This window comes from Caloenas nicobarica, chromosome 3, assembly GCF_036013445.1.
Source record: "Caloenas nicobarica isolate bCalNic1 chromosome 3, bCalNic1.hap1, whole genome shotgun sequence".
In the NCBI taxonomy this organism is placed as follows: domain Eukaryota; kingdom Metazoa; phylum Chordata; class Aves; order Columbiformes; family Columbidae; genus Caloenas; species Caloenas nicobarica.
Window position 1 is genome coordinate 80,285,604 of NC_088247.1, and position 22,564 is coordinate 80,308,167.

General features: G+C 38.3%; 1 protein-coding gene across 1 annotated transcript in view; it reads left to right on the forward strand.

Moving 5' to 3' along the window:
* The window catches only part of ACTN2 (actinin alpha 2), a 69,467-nt gene that overhangs the window by 25,095 nt on the left and 21,808 nt on the right, over positions 1–22,564 (forward strand). The window contains exons 3-11 of the mRNA XM_065630438.1: positions 621–740; positions 6,720–6,806; positions 7,901–7,988; positions 9,999–10,077; positions 13,472–13,553; positions 16,855–16,940; positions 18,415–18,507; positions 19,513–19,743; positions 20,969–21,116. Coding sequence (XP_065486510.1) covers positions 621–740; positions 6,720–6,806; positions 7,901–7,988; positions 9,999–10,077; positions 13,472–13,553; positions 16,855–16,940; positions 18,415–18,507; positions 19,513–19,743; positions 20,969–21,116 — 1,014 coding nt within the window. The remainder of the gene's footprint in view (positions 1–620; positions 741–6,719; positions 6,807–7,900; positions 7,989–9,998; positions 10,078–13,471; positions 13,554–16,854; positions 16,941–18,414; positions 18,508–19,512; positions 19,744–20,968; positions 21,117–22,564) is intronic.

The window sequence follows — 22,564 nt, forward strand, 5'->3', positions numbered from 1 at the left end:
TACATTTTTGCTGGAGATTTCAGTGGGCGAATGATCACTCTTCATGCAATGGAGAGTCATATTTTCAGAAATTATTCTTCATGGTAATTTGAAAAGATAAATTCATTCAAACACGTCAGCCTATGCTCTGAAATTCGCTGGTCTGCTGTGCTGGATGAAGTTGTTAAAAGCCGTTGTTCTCAGTCAGATTTGGAGGAGTGCTATAGCTAATCTGCTGGATAGAGTCCAGCCTCTCTTTACGGTCAGGCAGGTAGGGATGATGAGCTCTGAGAACATCCTGTCTTAATATCCAGCTGCTCTAATGCAGACAATAGCAATGAACCAGAAGTGAAGCAGCGGGAAGCATTCACATATTTTCCAGATGTTTAGAGCAAACATAAAACTTTTACTCTTGTTTTACTGCTATATCAGAAAAATCTAAGTCAGATGTTTTCACATTTGAATTTTCTCTTCCGGTTTTTGTTCAAAGCTCTTTGACATTCTTTCAGAAAAATACCTGTTAAAATAGCTGCTAACTTTTAGACAGAGCTCAGGGCACATTTGTTCTTGAATTCTAATCACTTAGGTGTCTGTAGCCAGGTGTATGTAACAATAACCACATTAAATTTGTTATTCTGCAGGGGAACGACTACCAAAACCAGACAGAGGGAAGATGCGCTTCCATAAAATTGCTAATGTCAACAAAGCTTTGGATTATATCGCCAGCAAAGGAGTGAAACTTGTATCAATTGGTGCAGAAGGTATGTGTTGGAGCTTGGCAATGCACCTTACTTAAATCCTAGGCATTCACACTGCAAAGAAGTCTGACAGAGACCCTTCGCCAAATTGTGCTGGATGTTCTCTATATGGGTGCCTCAAAAATCCCTTAATATTGGTTGCTGACTTATATCTGCGAAAGGCCAACAGGTGGAAATTTGTGGACACTTGGAGAGCGATAGGAGTATAGATGGGATCAGTTTTTCTCCAAGGTTAAACTGAATTGTGTTTCAGTGGATGTTTAGATTATAATTTCTTTCTTAAAAATAAGGAACTCCTTTAGAAATCAGGTTGGATTCTGGGGTGTGCTTTATCCAATCTGAGATCTTCTTTTATCTTTAGGAAATACTATTCAGATAACACAAAGGCTGACATCACTACCAGGTGGCTGGGACCTTCTCCCATTTTATTATGAGACTAACTGTGCGTGGCAGCTGTGCTTCTAAAATTGAGATGTAGAGTTAAGGGGGTGATCAAAAGAAATTATGGTAACTGGGGAGAAACTGAGCATATGAAGAAAGTGGGGTGGGCTGTTATTTGCCAAAGTTATTCGTTTTTTATTGTTCTTTTGTTCAGGTAGGTAACTAAAACCATGCAGTTAGCTAGCTAAATGCTGAGAGATGTAAACTCTGAGCAAAAGGAGGCAAACTCACTGCAAGTGAACCTATGCTTCCTGTGAGATTCAAATGATTGTTTAAGGACAAAGGTCTGTCTAGAACTAGCTGTTCCATGCAGGTATTTGCATAATGCTTTGCATAGCCATTACCATACAAAGGAGTGATGTGGCTAGCATGATATCCAACTACTTTTGATTCCATAGCCTCAATGATGTTGTCCATTCTAGTGGCAGCCTCTAACATGCCCTTAGAGCAAAACTCTGGCTGTAACCTCAATATCATAGTGAGAAGCACTAGATATGATCTATTCACATTGCTAGGCCTTTTTAGAGTGATTTACAAGCCTTCTCTTCCTGTCTTCTGGTCTTTCCAGGCTTATATATGTCCTTATTGTGGCTTCCAAACCTTGATCTCAGGGAGCTTACTGTAATTGGGGCTGGAGCAGGAAGATTCATAAGATGAGAAAGGGACATGTGTAGAAGAAATGGAGAAATCTGTCAGCATTCAGTGATTCCACAACAGTGTGACCTAGCCCACATAGTTCTTCAAGTATCATTCACCAAATGTGTTCAGTTTCTAGATCTAGAACTCCAAAATCCAAAGAAATACGTGTTCTCTGGGCAAAGCGTTTGTTTGAACTCAGCCTTTGTTCATTTGAGACTGAACCGGCTGGGGCATCTGAGTCCAAATCCATACTGGCTATCTTTAGGTAGATAACAGAGGCCTTTTTTGGGGGAATATATAACCAGTGGGGAGAGATGGGCAATTCCCAAAGGCACTTCAGATCTCAGAAGAGCTCTACTGCATTTCAGAGGTGCCTGGCTGCCTCTGTCAGTTGTACAGGCAGTCAGGGACAGGTGGGCCCTTTGACCAATTAAATAAAGTGAGATGGGAAAATATGCCACAGTTGAGGTTATTCTGAGAGTGACATGGCATTGAATGGACAGCAGAGGGTACTGAAGAGACAATTTATGCATGGAAATAAAAATTAAGGATTCAGAAGCCTATTTGATAGCTGGTGCAGAAATACTGAGAGTACAAAGTGTGGAGTAAATGGCTGGTAGTTCTGTCATGTCATGTTATGACTGCAATGCTTCCTGACAGAAGACAAGCATACAGCAGAAGGAGTATCTTGTAGGACAGAGTGGTCACTCTCCTTGATCACAGTTCACACAATGTACTAACGTTTTCACACTTAGATTCTTCAGGCAAGGCTGGAGCATTTTAAGTGGGGTACCTCAGCTAAGATCTACTCCAGAAATGAGCAGGCCAGCCCTCTGCACTCCATTCCCCCTCCTTTTGCCCTGGTTATTACTGCCAGGACGCTCAGATGAGGAAGCAGCGCCTGAGCACTTTCTGTATCACCTGAAGGCAAAGCATCTGGGATCACTCAGATCAGCCATTGAAACCATTTAAACTAACCCTGCTGTTTTCCATGGCAGCAACTTCAATGAATTTAGGCACTCTGATAATATGTAATTCCCTCTGGGAGGGAGGCAGGAACAAGAGGCAGTAACCTCTTCAGCTTCTCAGCCAGTTGCTGCAAGGTGTTATCTGTCCACAAACTCAGTATTTCTTCCTGCATGTAACAGCAGGCCATAGTAAGCCAGGAGATTAAGGTGATCTTGCCTGTGCCACAGGCTTTTTTTGCCTGCTTCTGGAATTCTCGATCCGTAAAACGGAGGGATTAGAAGCAAAAATTCATTCATTAGCATTAAAAATAATTTTAAATTCTTGGATGGTGGCACAGAAGAAAAGCCCACTGCTGTTGTCATAGCTTATATGCAGAGAGCAACCTGTCATTGTAAGACATTGCACTATGTCAAGTATGGCTACTAACACATTAGATTGTATCCATGTGGGCAGGCGCAGATAGATTCATGTGCCTTCCACTCCTACTCTAAACAGACTGAACACAAAGCCAGCTCTGGCCCAGACATGCTTAGTGCCCTGTTAAGTTTACCACATCCCCTCTGCTAAATTTGTTATCTAAAGCAGAGTGCTGTGCTGATGCAGCAATGCAGTATCACATCTGACTGGGTATAGTTTCACAGTGTGGGACCTCTGGCACCAGTACATGTTTAAAAAGTCGCTGTGCCCCCTTGTTCTGCATACTTCCTCCTACACTACACAGCCCTACCCTGTCACTTGGGCTGACAACTGTTTCTGTAGCTATGCTGGAGACTGGATCAGCAATCTGATCTGGTTTTAACACACATTCACTTCTTTTTTTTTTCCTTTGTTGCATTTTTCAGCATTGTTGACTAAGCAGTCATGACAGTATCAAGATGGAATGAATGCCAGCAAGGAGGCAGAGCACAGGCTCCTCAAGCTTGTGTTATCAAAGTCAACCCCTTAACTAACTGCCCCACATAGTAAGCATGGGACATGTGGGCTTGTCTGCACCCATCTGTTTTGGCATTCTGTGAGTTACATGGATGCTTGGAATAGTTTTTAATTTCCAAAGCATGAAAGTTTTATGTCTAAATCTGCAGAGGATCATGTTTTATTATCTGACATGCTAAGTGGTGAAGAGCACGTAAGCCCGAGAGGACCAACTGGCACTTAAAATGGGGCCTCAAAACAAAGATTAAACTGTGATTCCTGTGGGACATCAGTACAAAGTTCAATTTAGTATTTTGAAGGGGCCAGGGATATTCTTTAAAGTCGTCATTATTGTTCTGAGGCTGACTTCCTTGGACTGTCTATGAAGGGAATGATCGCCTTTGATGCTGAGCAGAAGCCTAATTTAGCTATTTTGATCTGTCTTGTGGAAGAGTCTTTCTCTCCATTGGTGATGAAGTGAGACTAGAGAGTCAAGAAGTTCAAGCAAAAGCTGTGAAAATAGTCCTTACAAGACATTCACAGTCCAGGAGTTAGAAGTTTTCCCTTAAGTTTTAAAGAAGTGCAATAACTCCATTTGCAAGGTAATTGCATCCTGAATGAGATATGGAGAACCAAGTATCCTGTTAATAGGAAACACTTCTGTATTGCTTTTCTGGGGAGTGGGAGAAATACTGAAGACCAAATGATCTCTGAATCTGCTACAAGAGGATTAGAATGAAAAAAAGAAAGAAAGCCAAAGCAGAATAAAAAACCTGAAACTAAAACCTTTGGGAACTTGCCACACTGCTTTGCTTAGCTTTTTCCCTAGACAGTTTTTATTATTTCCCCTTCCCTTTTCCTTCTCTCCTTTCCTGTCCTTATACATCAGCAAGACGTTTTTCCCCAGAAATCTGTAGCTTTGTGTATATGAAGTGTAGGGACTATATTTCCTCCCAGAGCAAATGAGCAGTTTGAAAGAAAATAATGAAGTCTTCTATTGGCCCGTACAGGAAAACAATAGGAATGAATCAGTATTTTTTTGTCACTGACACTTTTCAACATTTAGCAACTTTGTTTTCCTGCTGTTTAGATATTTTTCCTTGTCTTTTATATGTATGTTTTTTGTGTTTATATTAGCAGTAGATAATGAGAAACCAAAGCTGGCAAATTGCTTGAAAATACTCCTGAGGCACAACATAGAAAATTCCCTCCCTTGCTTTTTCATTCTATCCGTACATACGGACATGTAAATCAACACAATGATGTAGTGATTATGCAAACCCATTAACTGATTGCCTGACAGTCAGCAATACCTCCCGAGTATTTAATTTATTTTACATTTTAATATATTTTTCTATACCGTATATACATATCGGACATCTGATCAGAATACAATGAAGTATGTGACTGAGGAGGGGGGAGGAGAGAGAATTAGCTGTATTCCCTAATTACCATTTGGTCTTTTTTGGCTGAAAGAGTGTAGCTTTGAGATTTGAAGAGACTTGAGGTCTTTCAGTGCCAATAAGATAGTAATAGTGAATGGACGGCAGGCAAAGGTAAGAGGTAAGAATTCTGGAAAATCAGTGTAGAACCCAAATGGAAAGTGGAAAAGTAGCCATTGTATAAACTTGGATTATCACACTAGCAAAGAAAGTATAGACTAGTGACGGGTGACATATCTCCTACGACATTTGTTAATTCCATAGGTTCAAATGACTGCTTGTGTTACATACGACTGCAATTTAACATGTATTTCAGGTCTCGGAGCTAGCAGCTGCTTTGTTCTGTAAAAGTCGCCCCTGGATTCAGGCAATTTTTAAGTAGCAGAGTGACTGTATTTTCTGCTGGCACCTCTGTTGGCATTCAATGTTAAATTGAGGAAATTCCTCCTGCTTCTTCCCCAGAACATCAGTGAGTGCCCAGGCAGCCACAGCTGCTCCACTTTTTGAGGAAGGCTGGAGGTGACTTTCAAGCTGGGGAGCAGCTGGTGCCTTCCCTGCTCCACTGCTCTTGTGGTATAAGGTGACTGGGAAGGCAGTCTGCAATTCCCTTCGCTTTGTCCCACCTTCTCCCCTTCCAATGCTGGACCCTTCTTATAATCTTACTATGTTCTGAGTCTCTCACCTTACTTTTCATATTGATTTAACATTATTACCACACTTAAGTGGTCTGGCAGTACATTTTTTGGTGTTGAGAAATTTAAGCGGTATCACTGTTCACATTAGAGTCTAGAAGCAGTGGATTCTGACTTGGCTTGTGAAAGGGGCTCCCATGTATGTGTGAGAAGGGTTGGAGTAAGCACATTTCTAGTGCCCTTTATTGTAGGTAGACTCAAGCAGTCTTGAAATAAATTGAAACCCCAGAGGCACAAAATACAATTTTGTATTAAAGATACGTAAATGTGCATAGGCGATGGATCATGACAACCTTGTGGCCATGTGTCTGAACTGCTTTGCAGGAAGCTATATAGCTCAGTCTCAGGAGGCGCTGTGTCTCTTGGGCTGCTCTTCATATCTAGTCTGTGCTGGCACTATGGGTAAATGTCTCAAAAATGTCTAAATAGCATAGGGGGATTTCTGAGTACCCTTTTATTAAAAAAATAATATTGTTAATGTCCTGTAGTTTCTTAAAATTTGGAGTAAGACCATATTTTTTTAGTTTCTTTGCATTTGAAAACAGTAAAGCTGATATTTTTCAAACTTTAAATAAGTATTTTCCCTCAGGCTCTCTCTGAAAAAGTCAGGCTAAAAGGTAAAGATTTGAGACAGTTACAACTACCTGGAGAGAAGCCTGGAAGGGCTGAAGTGACCTTAACCTCAGTAATCTTAAGTCCTACTGCCAGTGTAGCACAAACATGAGTTTGTTGAAAAATGAACCCAGATGAACTCTGTGTAAAGAATTATGGTAGAAATGTAACAGATTTATTAGATACAATATATTATTTGTAGAAATATATGACTAAAATAAGATAAACTGGAAAACACATTCTAAATACTACTACTATCTCTTTTTTCACCTTAGAAATTGTTGACGGCAATGTGAAAATGACGCTGGGTATGATCTGGACTATCATACTTCGCTTTGCTATTCAGGATATTTCAGTGGAAGGTAATAGTAATGTGACTATCTTAAATAATTGGGAAATTTGTTTATAAAGATATTGTTACACAATGGTGTACACAATGGTACACAAGTGAGATGAGTGTTTTAAAAATGAATTATTTTTTCACAGAAAATGGTACGAGTTCCCTACCTGCTGACAAAATCAATTTCTGGAGGGAAAAAGTAATTATTCTCCTTATCCTGACAAATACCTTGAGCCAGCTTCCTAATACAGTTCTGGTCCTATCTCTCAATTGTAGAGATAGAAACATGCTTGTGTTTCTGAGCTTCAGTGTCCTGAAACTATGCTGTGGCCTGTATGGTGGTCCTATTTCCAACATACTTCTTTAGTCCTGTCCAGTTCTCACATTCTTTGCAAATATTATCTGATTATATCCCTCTTCTTGATATCACCTTTTCCCCCCCACTGCTTCAGAATTTTTTTTTCTTAACTTTCACTTGGTCACTGGCTCCAAAAAGTGCAGTTTAGTTACAATACTCTTTAAACCAAGTCTGTGGTGTGAAAAGTCTAAAATTCTAGAAACTAATGTCAGTTTTCAACGAAAGTAGAGTCAAGTCAAGCTCTGCATGCTGTCCTGCCCATAATTTGTGGGACATTAAATATGGACTTAATGGTCTATTTGTTCTTTTCTGTCCTTCACTTAGGCATTCAGATACCCATAGGGTTCAGATAATGAAGGTATATCTTCAGCACCTATATCTCCCTGTAAGAAAATGAACTGAGACTACGAACATATTTCATGTAGGCACTAACACAATCTTTCATGTCTAGTTCTGTTGTATTTGTATTGGGTATTTTTCTCCAAATCTACATTCTGCTGTCCAACCAATACAATTTCTTAAACTTCTAGTATCACAGAATTACTGTGCAGGCTGAGACTCTAGTCTGAGTTGTGCCAGTTGCGCTGATTTCTGTGTTCTAATGGAGCCTCATTAATCCATTTTTATCTTATAGGATTAAACATTGACTTATGCCAACCAGTTTCAGGTGGCTGACTACATTTAAGATGACAAGAAATTAATTACTTGAGTGCTTTTTACATTTCCCCCTTTTTTCTAAACCCTGGTGTCTTTTACAGAAACCTCTGCCAAAGAAGGGCTGCTGCTGTGGTGTCAAAGAAAAACTGCTCCATACAGAAATGTGAACATTCAGAACTTCCACCTTAGGTAAACTTCCATTATTTCAAGAGGTAGAAGCAGTCTAAAATATTAGGTCAATTTTTTCCCACAGTTGTGTTGGTATATATTTGACAGGAGAGTTTCACTCTTCACTATTAACTAGACTTCTTTCAAATTCTCCTGCTCTGTCTTCGGAGTCTGATTTTGGTTATCCTTTGGCATTATTTACTGTGGCTTCCACACTTACTATTTAAAAGAAAAAAAATCTCTGCTGTATACAGAATGACCACATTGCATTATTAGAAGTCCTGACTTGGCAAATGACTGCTTTGAAGTGAGAGCCACTGCAGGTATAGGCTATTCTTGGCAAAAATACCAATGTGTTGAGCATGCAAATAAATCATTATGATGAATCAGTCTTTATTGTTTTGTAACATAACTATAAATAAGGAGCCAAAAATGCACTCAGTACACAGCAGCGGCACTTTAAACATGGTCGTTTTCAGAACCAGCATCATTACCTAAGTCATAGAATTTAGTGAAGCTCCAGTTGTGTGGTTCTGTGTTTTCAGGAAGGGCCATATGCAGGCTGCCTGGTTTGGGGATTTCACTGGGCTAGTTCCTGTAGATCTGCCAGTAACCCACCTTGTTAAATTACGTGACTTGCCATTTGCACTGTTTTACTATGTGATCTTGCCTTCCCTGAGGTCCTTATAGTACTTACAACAAGAGCTCTGTATTGCAGCATTTTGGTGTTTTGAATTAGTTCTTAATGTACAGCACCTGAAGCACATGTATTGATAGAGAAGATACAGTTCATACATGCATCCACAGATAAAAATTATTTGTTTGATTTACAGTCCCTGTAGTGCCTTTAAGAGACCTGAAATTTGTTATTTTCCTTGAATATATAGAGGTATATTTCAGTAGAGCTTTGTATGGATGCAAGGTATACTGTAAATTACAGTATCAGAATCTTGGTGTTTATCCTTATATATACTGTTCTGATACATGGTATGGGGAAAATATCTTGAATGGAAGTACCTTGATTAATGGTTGGGTCGATCGGCTCTTACAGAACTACTTTACAGTGGGCAAGCCAACCGTGTTAGTCTATACCTTTTGGAAATAAGTTTTTCATTAGTTTGGTGCTCATTTTGATTCAGTTTTACCTTCTGGATGATTTGATGTTATATGATGTATATATATTCTGATTAATTGTATTACATTTTAATTGGAGATAGTTCTGTTATTTGAAAGATCTACCCAGACATCTCAGTGAAAGGGATTCTAACAGTCTGAATATGTTTAGTATCACTGCACAGGATAAGACGTCAAACGCACAGCCTAAGTGATTGCATAAAATTTTTATATAAAGTAGCTTTCGGAATAATTGCTTCTGGCTGAAAGGAACCTCTCATAATCTTTCCAAATATATGCTATTTGTAGCTCCATTCATTGCCTATTTTTGCCTCAAAAGGTAGTGGACCTGAAGTCACACTGAAGTGTCAAAGCTCAGATTGAAACTGTCATATGTATTAAGTGTTTTAAATAAACTAAGCTGATTTATGACTTTGTACTTCTAGGAGCACAATATGGTTGAGCCATTTAAATTGTCTGAAATAACTGACACAGAAAAAGCCAATTGCTTCAGCAAATTCAAGTAATTGCAGACTTGCTTGCTTTTTTTTTTTTTTTTAAACATGCTGTAAGTGTAGTAGGAGATTACGCACTTTCATGGGTGAATGTGTACTCTGAGCTATCCTGGAACACAGCACAAACTGAGCAACTGAAATCAGGGACTGTTGCACATAATGTACACTGCCTAGAAAGTATTATGGATTCTTTAAGTGTATACGGACTGTAGAGTAAGATATGTACTACAGGAAAAAGTGTAAAGTCACCGAAAAGCTCAGAGGGATGAGGGTGCACAGAATGTCATTGTCAGGATTTGACAGGAAAGTTCCTGCTTGATATTAAGTCTTGAGCAAGGATCACACTGTAAAATGCCATGACATTGTTAACTAATGTTTTTCCATTCTATTTTTTGTTGTAAAGCTGGAAAGATGGCCTTGGATTATGTGCACTTATCCACAGACACCGACCTGATCTTATTGACTACTCCAAGCTAAATAAGGTCATCAGTCTGGGTGGTACAGCATGCTGTCCTGCAGTGATTTGTCTCACTTCTGGTTTGGTTAGCATGTTTTCTAAAAGACAAGCTGAGGAGTGCATACTAATTTTGAATGGCTTTCTAAGGTCCCTTCAAAAAAACCACTGACATGGAGGAAAGGATCCCATGACTCTCCTGTGTCCTGCTTTCCTTCCCATTACAATGACTTCAGCATTTAATTGTGAATAATTTGGTCCTCAGCTACCAGGTAGTTGATGAAGTCTTTCCCTCTGCCCAATATGGATGTTAAATGAAATTACATTGGAATTCCCCATTCATTTCTGTCCATCCTGGTTTGTATCTGGCGTAAATGGCTGTAGATTGCAGTGCGGTAAACAATGAGATAATGATTAATCCTGAAATTTCTTAGAACAAACACTACTCTTGGTAATCAGGAGTATGCAATAAGTTACTAGTATTACATAGAAAATATTCACCAATTCTTAGATTGTACTTTGGCCTATACTTCCAGATAAGTGGAAACAAAACTGATATCCTAGCTTCCTTAGGTAGTACCTATTTTATTACAGTGTCCTAGTCATGGCAAAATGCACGTTTTCTAAAACGTACTGACCACTTTGGATTGAGAAGGAAGAATGAGGAGCAAGTAATAATGTCAGAATTTCTGGGTACCATTACTGAAGAATAAAACCAAGAAAGAAAGTGAAATGTTGTCATTTCACATTAGCTCTCAATACGTATGTACCATTTTCTGCTCTCTGGAATGAATGGATCTTGAAGGCTCACGTAAACACCAGTAAAACAGAAAACTCAGTCATGGTTTTAATTTGTTGAGTGCAACTTTTCATTGATGAGAGAGACTGGTGAATCACAGACTATATTTTCCATTCTATGTCCTTCCGTTACAAATGGATCTTACTAATGGAATCAGCTGTTATCAGAAAGCCTTTGACAAAAAAAAGGTGAATGAATAAATGAAATGAAATTATTTGAAAACTCAGACTGTTTTATATATATGTTAAGTTTATGATGAGGTCCCAAAGGTATGCAGTGATGAAAATTAAATGAACTTACTCCACATAAGATTTTAATTTAGGCAGTTCTTTATACAACTGCAGATATGAACCAAAGGGAAAAATATTAGCTATCAACACCAGCTTGTTCTCTAATTCTGTATATGACCTTTCCTGTGGATAAACAGATTCATGGAATGACTAAGATACCTGTCTCTGTGTACATGTGCTTAAGCATGGCACAAGCAGAAGTTGATTTGATTGAGTTTGTGCTTTGAAAAGTGGTACACAGTGCTAAAAACTTCACAGTATAACCATCCTATATATGAGTGCTGAGAAAAGGGGACAGAACATAAGCAGATCTGCTTCAGCATTACTATTTCCCTCTTAGAGGTTTCCAAAATAAGAACAGGTCAGGTTTCAAACTGAGGCTGAGCTGTGGCACATAAAGCACATGCAGAATAATCCTAAAATAGATTTTGCTTTTCTGTTCTGGCTGTGTTTGATTGACTGCTCAATTTGGTTACATTAACAGCTGTCCTGGTGTCTTGTTTCCTCGTTTCTTATCTCTTGCATGCTGTCTTTTCCTTTTTTCACCGATGTGTTTTGTGTGAACTTGTAGCTGGAAAGACGGCCTTGCTTTCAACGCCCTTATCCATAGACACAGGCCTGATCTTCTTGACTATGACAAGTTAGATGAGGTATTTGTTTAGCTGTAGTAGAGATTTTTAGTTACTGTGCCTTGCAGTTTTGTTTAAAAGGATGGGTGATGGAGATCTCCTCCAATTATTCACAGAGTTGCCAAGATTTTAAACAAATCCTTTACCAGTGAGGCACTATTTATTCATGGGCTTAGTACCAAGCACACAAATAGGAGATGCTCATCACTCATCCATATGCAGTGTTTTAACCTAGTGAATAGGTCTCACTTAGATTTAGTGTATTTTTGTCCTATTCAATTTCAGTAAGAGTTTTTGTATACACATTTGCTAAATGTTGTGGTACACATGGTGTCTAGTGTAATCGCAAAAATAACTTCATGGGTTTTAAATATTGTACACATTTTAAGTTTCTCTGAATGTCAGTGACGCACAAAACTGCTAAATGATGATAGAGTGAGAACTTATGATTAGAGACTTTGTATTCTATTATACCTGAATTGTTAGGTTTCAAAATATAAACTCTTCTTCGTAACACTTTTTATTGAACATGCAGCAGGAAAGGCTATCTAGTACAATATGTTCATAGCAAGATGTGCCATGGGCATTACTACTTATGATACCTGGCATATGTATGTGCATGAGGAATGGGCTTCTGTGAAACTTAAATAACTGCTGTGATTCCATAGTAATAATCTTACTAAATTAATTTCAAAGTAACAAAAGAAGCATGTTTGAGACTAGATCCCTTTACAGGAAGTGTCTGTATTCAAATGGAAGCCTTGGCAATTCCCTACAGAAAACCTGTTAACATTTTTTCAGTGCCCACCAGCATCTCTAACTTTGCTCTTCTGTGTCCTATTTTCCCAACCTCTCTCTGTAGACATTGGCATTGTTCAGAGTGGCTATGATCATTTAGCAGTTTGTGAATATGTGAAAATAATTATAGCCTTAATGGCATGAACTGCAATTTCACATAGGGTGTTTTCACTCCAAGCTGATACAGGAAGGCTGCGTTTAAGAGCAACCCTAATCTGACACACTCTTCCATTGCCAACAATAGTTATCTGTAGTGCAAGACATAAAACGTGTGCTGTTTATCTGAACTGTGTTTACTGCTTCCCTTCTTTTCCCTTCAGAAATCAACACAAAATCTCAAAACCAAAGAAAGTTCTCGGATTTTCACAGCTCTAAAATTCAATTTATAGAGGTGTTACAGATTTGTCTGTCCAAAACTGGGAAGTATTGCTCCTTCTGGAGAACTGTTCTGTCTGTGCTTGCTTCTTCTCACGCATGCACCTGACCAACGGAGAACTCAATATATATCGCTGTAATATAGTGTGTAGTAGGTATAAAAACATGCAGGACTAATTTTGTCATGAACGATCTAGCATAGCCTACTGGACCAGTAGCCTTGGTTGTACTTCATTCCAAATTAGCTCAGAATTATGAGTGTACACTGCATACATTATCTATGTTCCCCTCCAGAATATATTTGCAGCAGAGTCCTAATGGTACATAATAGCTTATTCATATTTTCTTTTGAAAGTACAGCAGCAGATAGACCAAAATTTCACATACCTATACTCTGCTTTTTGAAGAACAATAGTTGTGACTCCCGTTTACAGTTTGGAAAAACAGAGTAAGTTCTAGTGTACCTACTGTAGTCTTGCTTCAAGGAAAAACTTCTATATTTGACTAGTTGTATTTTCTTCTTTAATGCAGGATGACCCCATAGGAAATATCAACCTTGCCATGGAAATTGCTGAAAAGCATTTGGATATTCCTAAGATGTTGGATGCAGAAGGTGAGTTTTATCTTACTGAAGCTTGTGTTGCTCACAAGCAGGAGACAGTAAAACTTGTTTTATATGTAGCAAATTTTCAATGTTACTTAGCCGTGAATCACAACAGAGCAACCTGCTTTGTTTTCAAGGTTTTCCTTCTTGTTGCCCATGTATTGGATAATTTCACTAACTTTTTGTCTCATTCCTTATTGTTTGTTATTGTTTATATTATTATAGTGCTTTGGACCCTAACCTCAGCACATGGCCCCACTATGATAACTGAGGTAAAATGCAGGATCAAAAGATAATCCTTGCCTTTAAGAAATTAAAATCTAAGTCTAATAAGGGGAAATACAACTGTTAGCAGCTTCAAGCAAAAGCATATTCACCCTTTTAAAAGTCTGAGAGGGCCAGAAATAGAAGTACAGAACTTTCAAAATGTACTAACAACATGCCTCTTGTGAGAAAGAGCTATGTTGAGGGAAGCATTATTATTATCATCATCATCATTATTATCGTTATTGTAATTGTAAACCTTTTGCAGTGACGGTTTTAACAAATTGCTTCATGTTTGGTTTCTCCAATAATCTTTAGAGTTTGTTGACAATAACAAGGAAATATATAGTAAGGTTTCCCAAATTTCTTCAAGATAACCAAACTTTTGTACTCCAGGCAAATATGATGCCAAAATACTAGAATTTGCCTACACTAGTTCAAAGCATTCTTCTCCAAGTATACAGACTCTACACTGGTGGCTTGTCAGTAGTGTAGTGATAACACGGGAATTATCCAGAGCACTCAAAACTCACTGTTTCTACTCTCCTTGAAGTCTTTGGTAGGAAGGTTAGGCCAATACAGGTTGTAACCTCTTCATTGAAGATGTTTCTTGGTTTCATCTTCATGCTTCAAAATTATTCTTTTTCATTTTTTTAACTTGCATTTCCTCATTCAAGCACCACTTAATTATTTTGCTCTGAAATACTGTGCAAGGAATAAACAGATGTGCTACCACCTTACCATTGAACAGCTCCTACTGTCATTCTCCGTTCTTCGTTTTTTATCTTCACATACAATGTAAGAAACTTTTTTTTTCCTCACCAGATTTTCTGCACATTCTAGCCCTTATCTTACTGTTCTTCTTCTTGGCAGGGGAGGGGGAATTGAAACTGTGCTTCTTCTAACACCCTCGAAGTACTCACCATCACTTTTTACTCTCTTTATTTCCACTGTGTTTTCATTGGAAACTTCGCAAAGTTTTGTTCACAACTGTGTGAAGTAGATGCAAAACCAGTAAATACATTGGTCCTGAACTTAGAAATCTCACTGTTAGTATTAGAAATTGTCACCTCATTCCTGGGTCTTTTCACACCAGTATCTTCCCACTCCATACATTGGCAGGAATCCTTGCAGCTTGCACTAGCATCATTCATCACTCAGCTGTAATTAGTGTAAAACCGTATTTTTCTGCCTTTCTCTGTTAAGTATTGAAAAGGTCCATTTTAACCAATGTAGACATACCTTGATTGCACCCTCTCTATACTTTTACTCTTTTCTGGCATAATCAGGACAAAACTATCAGCCAGCGAAGCCAAACTTCTTTCATTTACACTGTTATCTAAAAAAACAGACTGGTGCAGGGATTACAAAGCTGTTACTATCCAAGCTTTTCTTAGCACAAAATGTATTTCTGGACTGCAGGAGTCCTACAGGTTTCCAGTATATATCAATATGCTGCCAGTCACAGAGACCCTGTGCTAATATACACTGTACACACTCCTATTTTGTGACTGTCAGTGGCTGTGCTTAATTCTGGAATAATTCTAGTGATTTAGATGAAGTTGGTTTGGAGTGACAGTGAAGCTGAGCCCAGTAGATCTGCCAGCCATGCCATCTGCTTGGAAGTTTTCACAAACCAGAAGGCAGCAAAACCCTTCTGTACAGCCTCAGCCTTCAGATATTTTGCCATTTCAGGGAGAGTTATATATTTTCCATTTACTGATTCCTAAAGCTTAGGTAGCTTTGTATAGATATCAGTAAACAGATGCAGCCTGAGTAATGGTGTATTTATTTTGAATACTTACAGCACTGAAGTGGCATTATCAGCATAATCTGGTGGAAGGACCTTGTGAGAATTTCTGAGCAGTTAACCTTCTTCTCTCTACACAGATGTAGTAAATACTGCCAGACCTGATGAAAGAGCCCTTATGACTTATGTTTCCTGTTACTACCATGCATTTGCTGGTGCTCAGAAGGTGAGATTGTAGAAGATGGATCAGATCTCATCCTTCACCTTCTGTCTTGTTTCTTTCAGCAGTTTTTCCTCTTCTGATCTTTTCCTCACTAGTTACTAGGACAGCATCTTAAAGCTGAGCACATTTCCTGTTGCCTGACTTTCTCTGTGAGCCACTGTCTCTGTAGAGCCAGTAGTAGTCTATCCATTTGTAAGCCTTCCTGTCTCATCTTTCTGTATATTTGCTAATAATATCCAGTAGGTTTTTGACAGCTGGTCACTGAAGGGGATAGAGAACATTATTCTCTTTAATTGAGCTTGTGTGCATTCATTTGAAGCACTTTTAAAAATACCAGATGAAAATAAACTTAGAGTGAAAAAACAATTTCAGTAGCAGAATGCTATCTTTTTTCTCTCTGCTGGATATTATTCCTGCTACAGAGATGTCAAAATCGTCATAACAGATGCCCAGAAAGTAAACCCTTTTCTTATGCTTTCAGGATTGTTCTTAAAATGTTAAGTGCTTAATGGTAAGTACAAACAGCAACATAAAATGTTGCTGCTATGCAAAATAGACACAGAAACATACCCAGACATCTCAGAAAAGCTTTGGAGTCATGTCCTAGTGAAAAGAAGGAAAATCAGGTATTAGTAATATAAAGAATACTGATATATAATGCTAAGGCTATAATTCTAGTCCACAAGCAACTTTGAGAGAACACCTCCCAGATCAAAATGTCAGTCAAAAAAACCCCACATTCTAAGTCACCAGAGAGATGCATGCCAGTTCTTGACCAGACAGTTCTGGTAAAATTAAGGTCACTCCCCCTGTGACAATACTGCAGGATCAAGCATATTAAAAAAAATAATCCACCTCTTTGTAAGAGCTTATGTTGAATTTCTAGTGTATATTTTATTCTGTCAACACCCACCAATGTAACACTAAATTTATTACAGCTTTGTAGAGTTTCTATAGTACAGAGCTATGGAAAAGAAAACAATCAGAATGACACTGTGTTGTACTTTTATTAATTCATCCTGTTTTCTACTCCTCGATTCTTTTTTTTTTCATTTCTCCGCACCCTCTTGTAGATATTGTGAACACTCCCAAACCTGATGAGAGAGCTATCATGACATATGTGTCCTGCTTCTACCATGCTTTTGCTGGAGCAGAGCAGGTATTACTCAACTGTCCCTTCAGGTTGTTTTGGTTTTGATTGGTTGCTTCACATTTCCACTAGTTTATTAAAAGAAAACTAATTTAGTACTTTGTCATCTTAATTTAAGAATTGCAAGTATTAATTGACCACTAATACGTGTTTTTAACCAACACTTGAACCTGTTTTAGTGAAATGTTGTGTAGCAAGTTGAACTTCTTTAACTCCAATGGACATTCTTGTTTCTAAAGTTGGGTCTTTATTTGGTTATTATAAAGACTTTCAGAAAAGCTGTATTTGAAGATACTGTGAAATGAAGTTGTTATTTTTTGCTACATCAACATCTTATGTGTTTGCTGCATAAAATAATGTTTGACTTTTGGAGATTGAGACTATTCTAGACTTACGCTGAGTAGTAATTTAGGGCTGGATTTTCAAAGATACCTAAAGATGCAGAAAGGCACAGAAGACATCCAATGCAGTATTTATGCCTGGTTCTCACTGAAGCCGATGGAATTATTTGTGGATCAAAGTACTAATGTAAGAGTCGAGAACATCAGCAACAGATCGGTCACACAGGATGGGATTATCACTTAGAAATGTTGTATTTCCCACTGTTCTGCTTCATACATTTCTAGCCTACAAATGGACATAAGCCAACTTATGTGAAAAAAAAATAATGAATAACCCTTGAAGTAGATGATACTTTTCCTTCATCCTCAGGATTTAATTTCCCATCCTGTCTGGTAGAGCCCCTACACCGTATCACAGCATAGCTATGCTGTTGCACCCTCTTGCCTCTGGGTATGAAGGCTTTGCTCTTCATGCAAGAGGGGGATTCCAAATACTCTAACACAGGAGTCTGCAGAGATATTTATTTGATTAGATATACTCCAGACTCACATTTGTATGAAAGTATACATCTGTGATGTCAAATTATTAATGTAAATTTTAAATATGGTAGAGCTACACAGTGCCTTCACAAATAAATTTGTCAGGAAGCATGGAAAGATTTGATGTCAGTGGTTGAGCTGCATATATTCTCAAGGATATATGTCTCTATGATGTGCAGACATAGAGTAGTCTGGGACTATCACATCGGTGTCTTTCCAGTGTGGCTAACAAATCTAATACTTTTTTGGTGTGATTTCAAAAAATTAACTTAATAGGATAACTTTAAGAATGTCCTAAGACATCTTTGAAAATAAATGGTTAGACAACCATAATGGCAGTGTGGAATTCCCTCTTGTATAATAAAGCTTCATTGTACAACGAGGTGACTTCTGTGCTGATCTGTGCCTTATTCGGGCCATTGGAATCTGTGGCTACAAAAGGAGGGTAAATATATATCTAAGTAACCTAGGAGCACAAATCAACAACTATAAAACAATGTGATTTTTATTTGCCGCGGCCACATTCTGTCTCTTTCTCCAAGCCTGTACCTTTCTCAGAATATGTTTATGAATATGTCCTGTTTATGTGCTGTGTTTTACAGGCTGAGACTGCAGCTAACCGGATCTGTAAGGTGCTTGCTGTGAATCAAGAAAATGAGAGATTGATGGAAGAGTATGAGAGACTAGCAAGTGAGGTAAAGACAGCTGTATCTTTTATGTAGCAATAATTATGTTCATGAAATACTGAAAGCTGAAAGATTCGTGCATTGTCTGCAAGACAGCAAAGTGAAGGTAAATCTGACAGTGGTAGGGTACAAAGCTCATTTGCCCAAGACGTCTAAGTTCAGGTGACTCCTTTGCCACAGACTTCCTGTGTGACTTCCAGCAAGTCACTCAGTCTCATTAATGTGCCAAAAAGAGTGTTTTGAGGACTGCCGTCGGTCTGTCCCAAAACTAGACTTGCTGTCTCTGTAATCTCCAAAGACAGCCATCCTTGACCACATGTGGAACATATAGGATCCTGTCACTCCAAGCCCCATTGGATTTGTGTTCTGCAAAGGACACCTGGACAGGGTCTCTCAGGGTGTTCACAGTGCACCTGTGAACACAGGCAGCAAATGAAGGAATGAAGGGCGCACATTGTGCTCCTCCTGTCCTTTCTTGGTAAATGGCAAATTTGTTAAGTCAGGACTACAGATGTATAGTACACAAGTGAGAGCTCCCAGTGTCCTTTGACCTGCAAAAACATACCAAGATGATGGACGCAAAGACAGCAGCGCTACATTGCCACTAACGGACTTCTGAGTGAAAACTTTTATATGACCTGAGTTATGTGGCTGTTGTCTGTTCTGATCTCATAACTATGACTATTTAAGACATAAAGACCAACCCTTGTGAAAGTGGCAAGTTATTTTGGGTAACTGGGCTTCTGAGTAATTAGCTAGAGACATCTTACATATGTTTTCATCTTTCTGAACATCAGGGTATTTCTAGAAATACCTAGAGTATCAGGGCAAATTAGTAAAAAAGTATTGTTCAGCTTTGAAAATCCTGTGCTTACTTGCCATTAAAGTACTGACACCAACTTAATTCATTAATATTAAAGGAACAAACTTAATTAGGATATATGTGTTCAATATGATCTTTTTTTGGTTGCTTTTCCATTGCTTTTATTTCAATTGTTTGTGTTGGTTTGAAAGCTTTTAGAATGGATTCGCCGGACAATTCCTTGGCTGGAAAACAGGACGCCAGAAAAAACGATGCAGGCTATGCAGAAGAAATTAGAGGATTTCCGGGACTACCGCCGCAAACACAAACCTCCCAAAGTCCAAGAGAAATGTCAACTGGAGATCAATTTCAACACCCTGCAGACAAAACTGAGGATCAGCAATCGGCCAGCTTTCATGCCATCAGAGGGAAAAATGGTTTCAGTAAGTAAAGGAGGCATCAATATTCTGTTCTCCTTTTTATCAACATTCTCACAAAAATTTCAACGTGAGAGATTGAAATGCCATACTAAGTAATCCTCAGAAACTTCAGTTTCTTGCACTTTATCAATATCAAACCACTCTTGTTACACATTTCCTTTCATTCTAGAATCTTGCTTTCTCATAAGCATGCTTCTGCCTCTTTGAAGGCTTTCCCCAAGAGCAAATGGTCTTGAGACATGAAACGAGTGAGTGTTATCAGTACTTCTTTATCAGTGAGGCCAAATATTGTTTATTTAAGCAAAACTCTCAGTGGTTTCACTAACATTTTGGTCATCAGACTTACAGAAACAGACATTGCTCAAAATATATTTCTGGATTTTTTTCTACTTTTTAAAATTAAATGTTGTTTTTTCTTATGTCTGTGATGATAAGCATAGTCAGTACCAAGAATTCTCATCTGCTGATAAGTATTGTGAGTTGACTGTGGGTCAAAACATTTCCTGTGGAATACAGCAAACCTGTTTATGTACTCTGTTCTTTCATTGTGTTTTGATTGCTAAGATTTGATAAACAGATGATTGCACTATCTGAAAAGGGCCATTGTCCACTCCCCTATGCAGAAAATAAGGGGCTTGTCACTTCAGTTTCGTACTGCCTTTGAGTTTCTGAGGAAGCTCACAAAACTTTGTGTACCACAGAAAGTGAAATGAGTTTGTATTCCAGATAAAATACACCAAATTCTCTTGACACTAATACATTCTGCTATTGTCAACTTCCAAGAACAAAGCAATTTTATTTTGATAAAAGATCGTTACCTCATAACAGAACATGCACATTGTAAAATGGGAGGTAAAAGCTCAGAAGGACTTAGCAGTGCTAGGTTAATAGTTGGATTCAATGATCTTAAAGGTCTTTTCCAACCAAAACAATTTATGATTCTAATATATTGTGAAGACCCTGAACATCTGGCTTTGCTTGGAAGCCATTTGTGTAGGGATTCCTTTCATGAACCCACCTGAATAGGATACGCTATTAGGAGCAAATGTCTGGACTACAAGACTTCCTGAACTGCCTGATGATATTTTCTATGATTCTTGATTTTACAAAAACTGGACATAAAACCTTCTCTTTTTGGAACAAAATTGTGAATGAATCAGAAATCTGAAAATTTGGATAAAAAGAGATTATACTTTAATCCCCTATCTCCCATGTATTCTCTTCACAGGACATTGCTGGCGCTTGGCAGAGACTTGAACAAGCTGAGAAAGGCTATGAAGAGTGGCTGCTGAATGAAATACGAAGACTGGAAAGACTTGAACACTTGGCTGAGAAGTTCAGGCAGAAGGCTTCCACTCATGAACAGTGGGCATATGGTGAGCAGAGATGGCTTTTAACATTTTCAGTGTTTTAATGTTCAAGGTTGAACCGTCAGTGCTCAATATTTGTGAGCCAGAAACTCGCTCTTAAGTAGTTTGGACAGTTTCAGAAACCTAAAATAATAACCGATAAAACTGTAGGTTTTGTTGACTATAGTCACGATCCTAACTCTTGTAGGCATGTTCCTAATGAAATGTAACTGTTAAAATCATACTCTTGAGGTAGTGAGTCAAACTTAATGGGAAAATTCAGCAGTTGAATGGAGGCCATTACTGCGAATGCATTCCTATACACCAGCAATCCAACCAGGAAGGTAGTGACACCACTGGTTATGCGTGAAATCATTAATAGATTTATTCTGAGTTGATTATCATTTGGCCAACATGATGTTTTGAATAGGCCACATAAACTACGTGATAATGGACTCATCTCTGCTTTGCTCCATACCCTGGATCACACCTCATTTATAGCTGTGTTTTTTTAATGGTACCCTAACGTTACGTGTAGTTGTAACAGCTGTAGGACTGTACACTGGCGCACAGGTTTGTTGGGGACCATTAAACATAGATCTACTCTGTCATCCTAATGTTTGCCCTGATAAGAGTCTTCCTGCTTCTGCTGTGCTTCTGGCTTTTTCCAGCTAGAATCTTTTCACACGATGAAAGTAAAACAGTCTATCCTGTAACACAGTCGCTGGAAGCACACAAGGCTGTAAATGGCTGCCAAGCAGATACTAGAAGGGAATCTACAGTGTTTATCAGCCCTTAGAGCCTATTTTCTCAGCATAAACTGCTCATGGTGACAAGCTATGGCTGTTATGCAGTAAAAACTTAACATAAGCTGGTACAGAGCAAGTGAAACAATAATCCCTTCTGGCTGTAAAATTCACAGAGCTGTGTAATGCCATGTGGTGAGCTGCAGTTATAGGGACTGTCTGTATAGATTCACTTGTCCAACACAGGAGCTACTGAAGAGTAATATTTCAGTTTCTGACTTCTTTGCTTCCCTAGCCTTTTGTAAATAGGTTGGTATTTTCCACTTAAAATTCAGTGTTTGATACAAAAGACAGCCATGTCTCAATCTTTTTTTAAAAAATTATTATTTATTTTGGAAGTGCTGGAACGAATAATGAATTGAAGGCAGAACATGAAAAAGAATAACAGATCATTACTAAGAGTGAAGCTGAGCATGGCAGTGCTATTTCTGGTTTCATTACTTTACACTACAAAAGAATTACTGCAATAGTTTAGAGCCTCAGTTTTTGCCAATGTACCATTTTTATGCCAGTTTCTCAAGCAATGTAATACTATTTTAGACCAGTATAAACAGCCTATGCAAGAATCAAGGAATTACTGAGAGACCTTTAAAAATATATATTTCTAATTAAGACTGTTGTGCTGACACTTTGCCACTGATTTCAGTGAGGGTGGGACTTCATCTCATA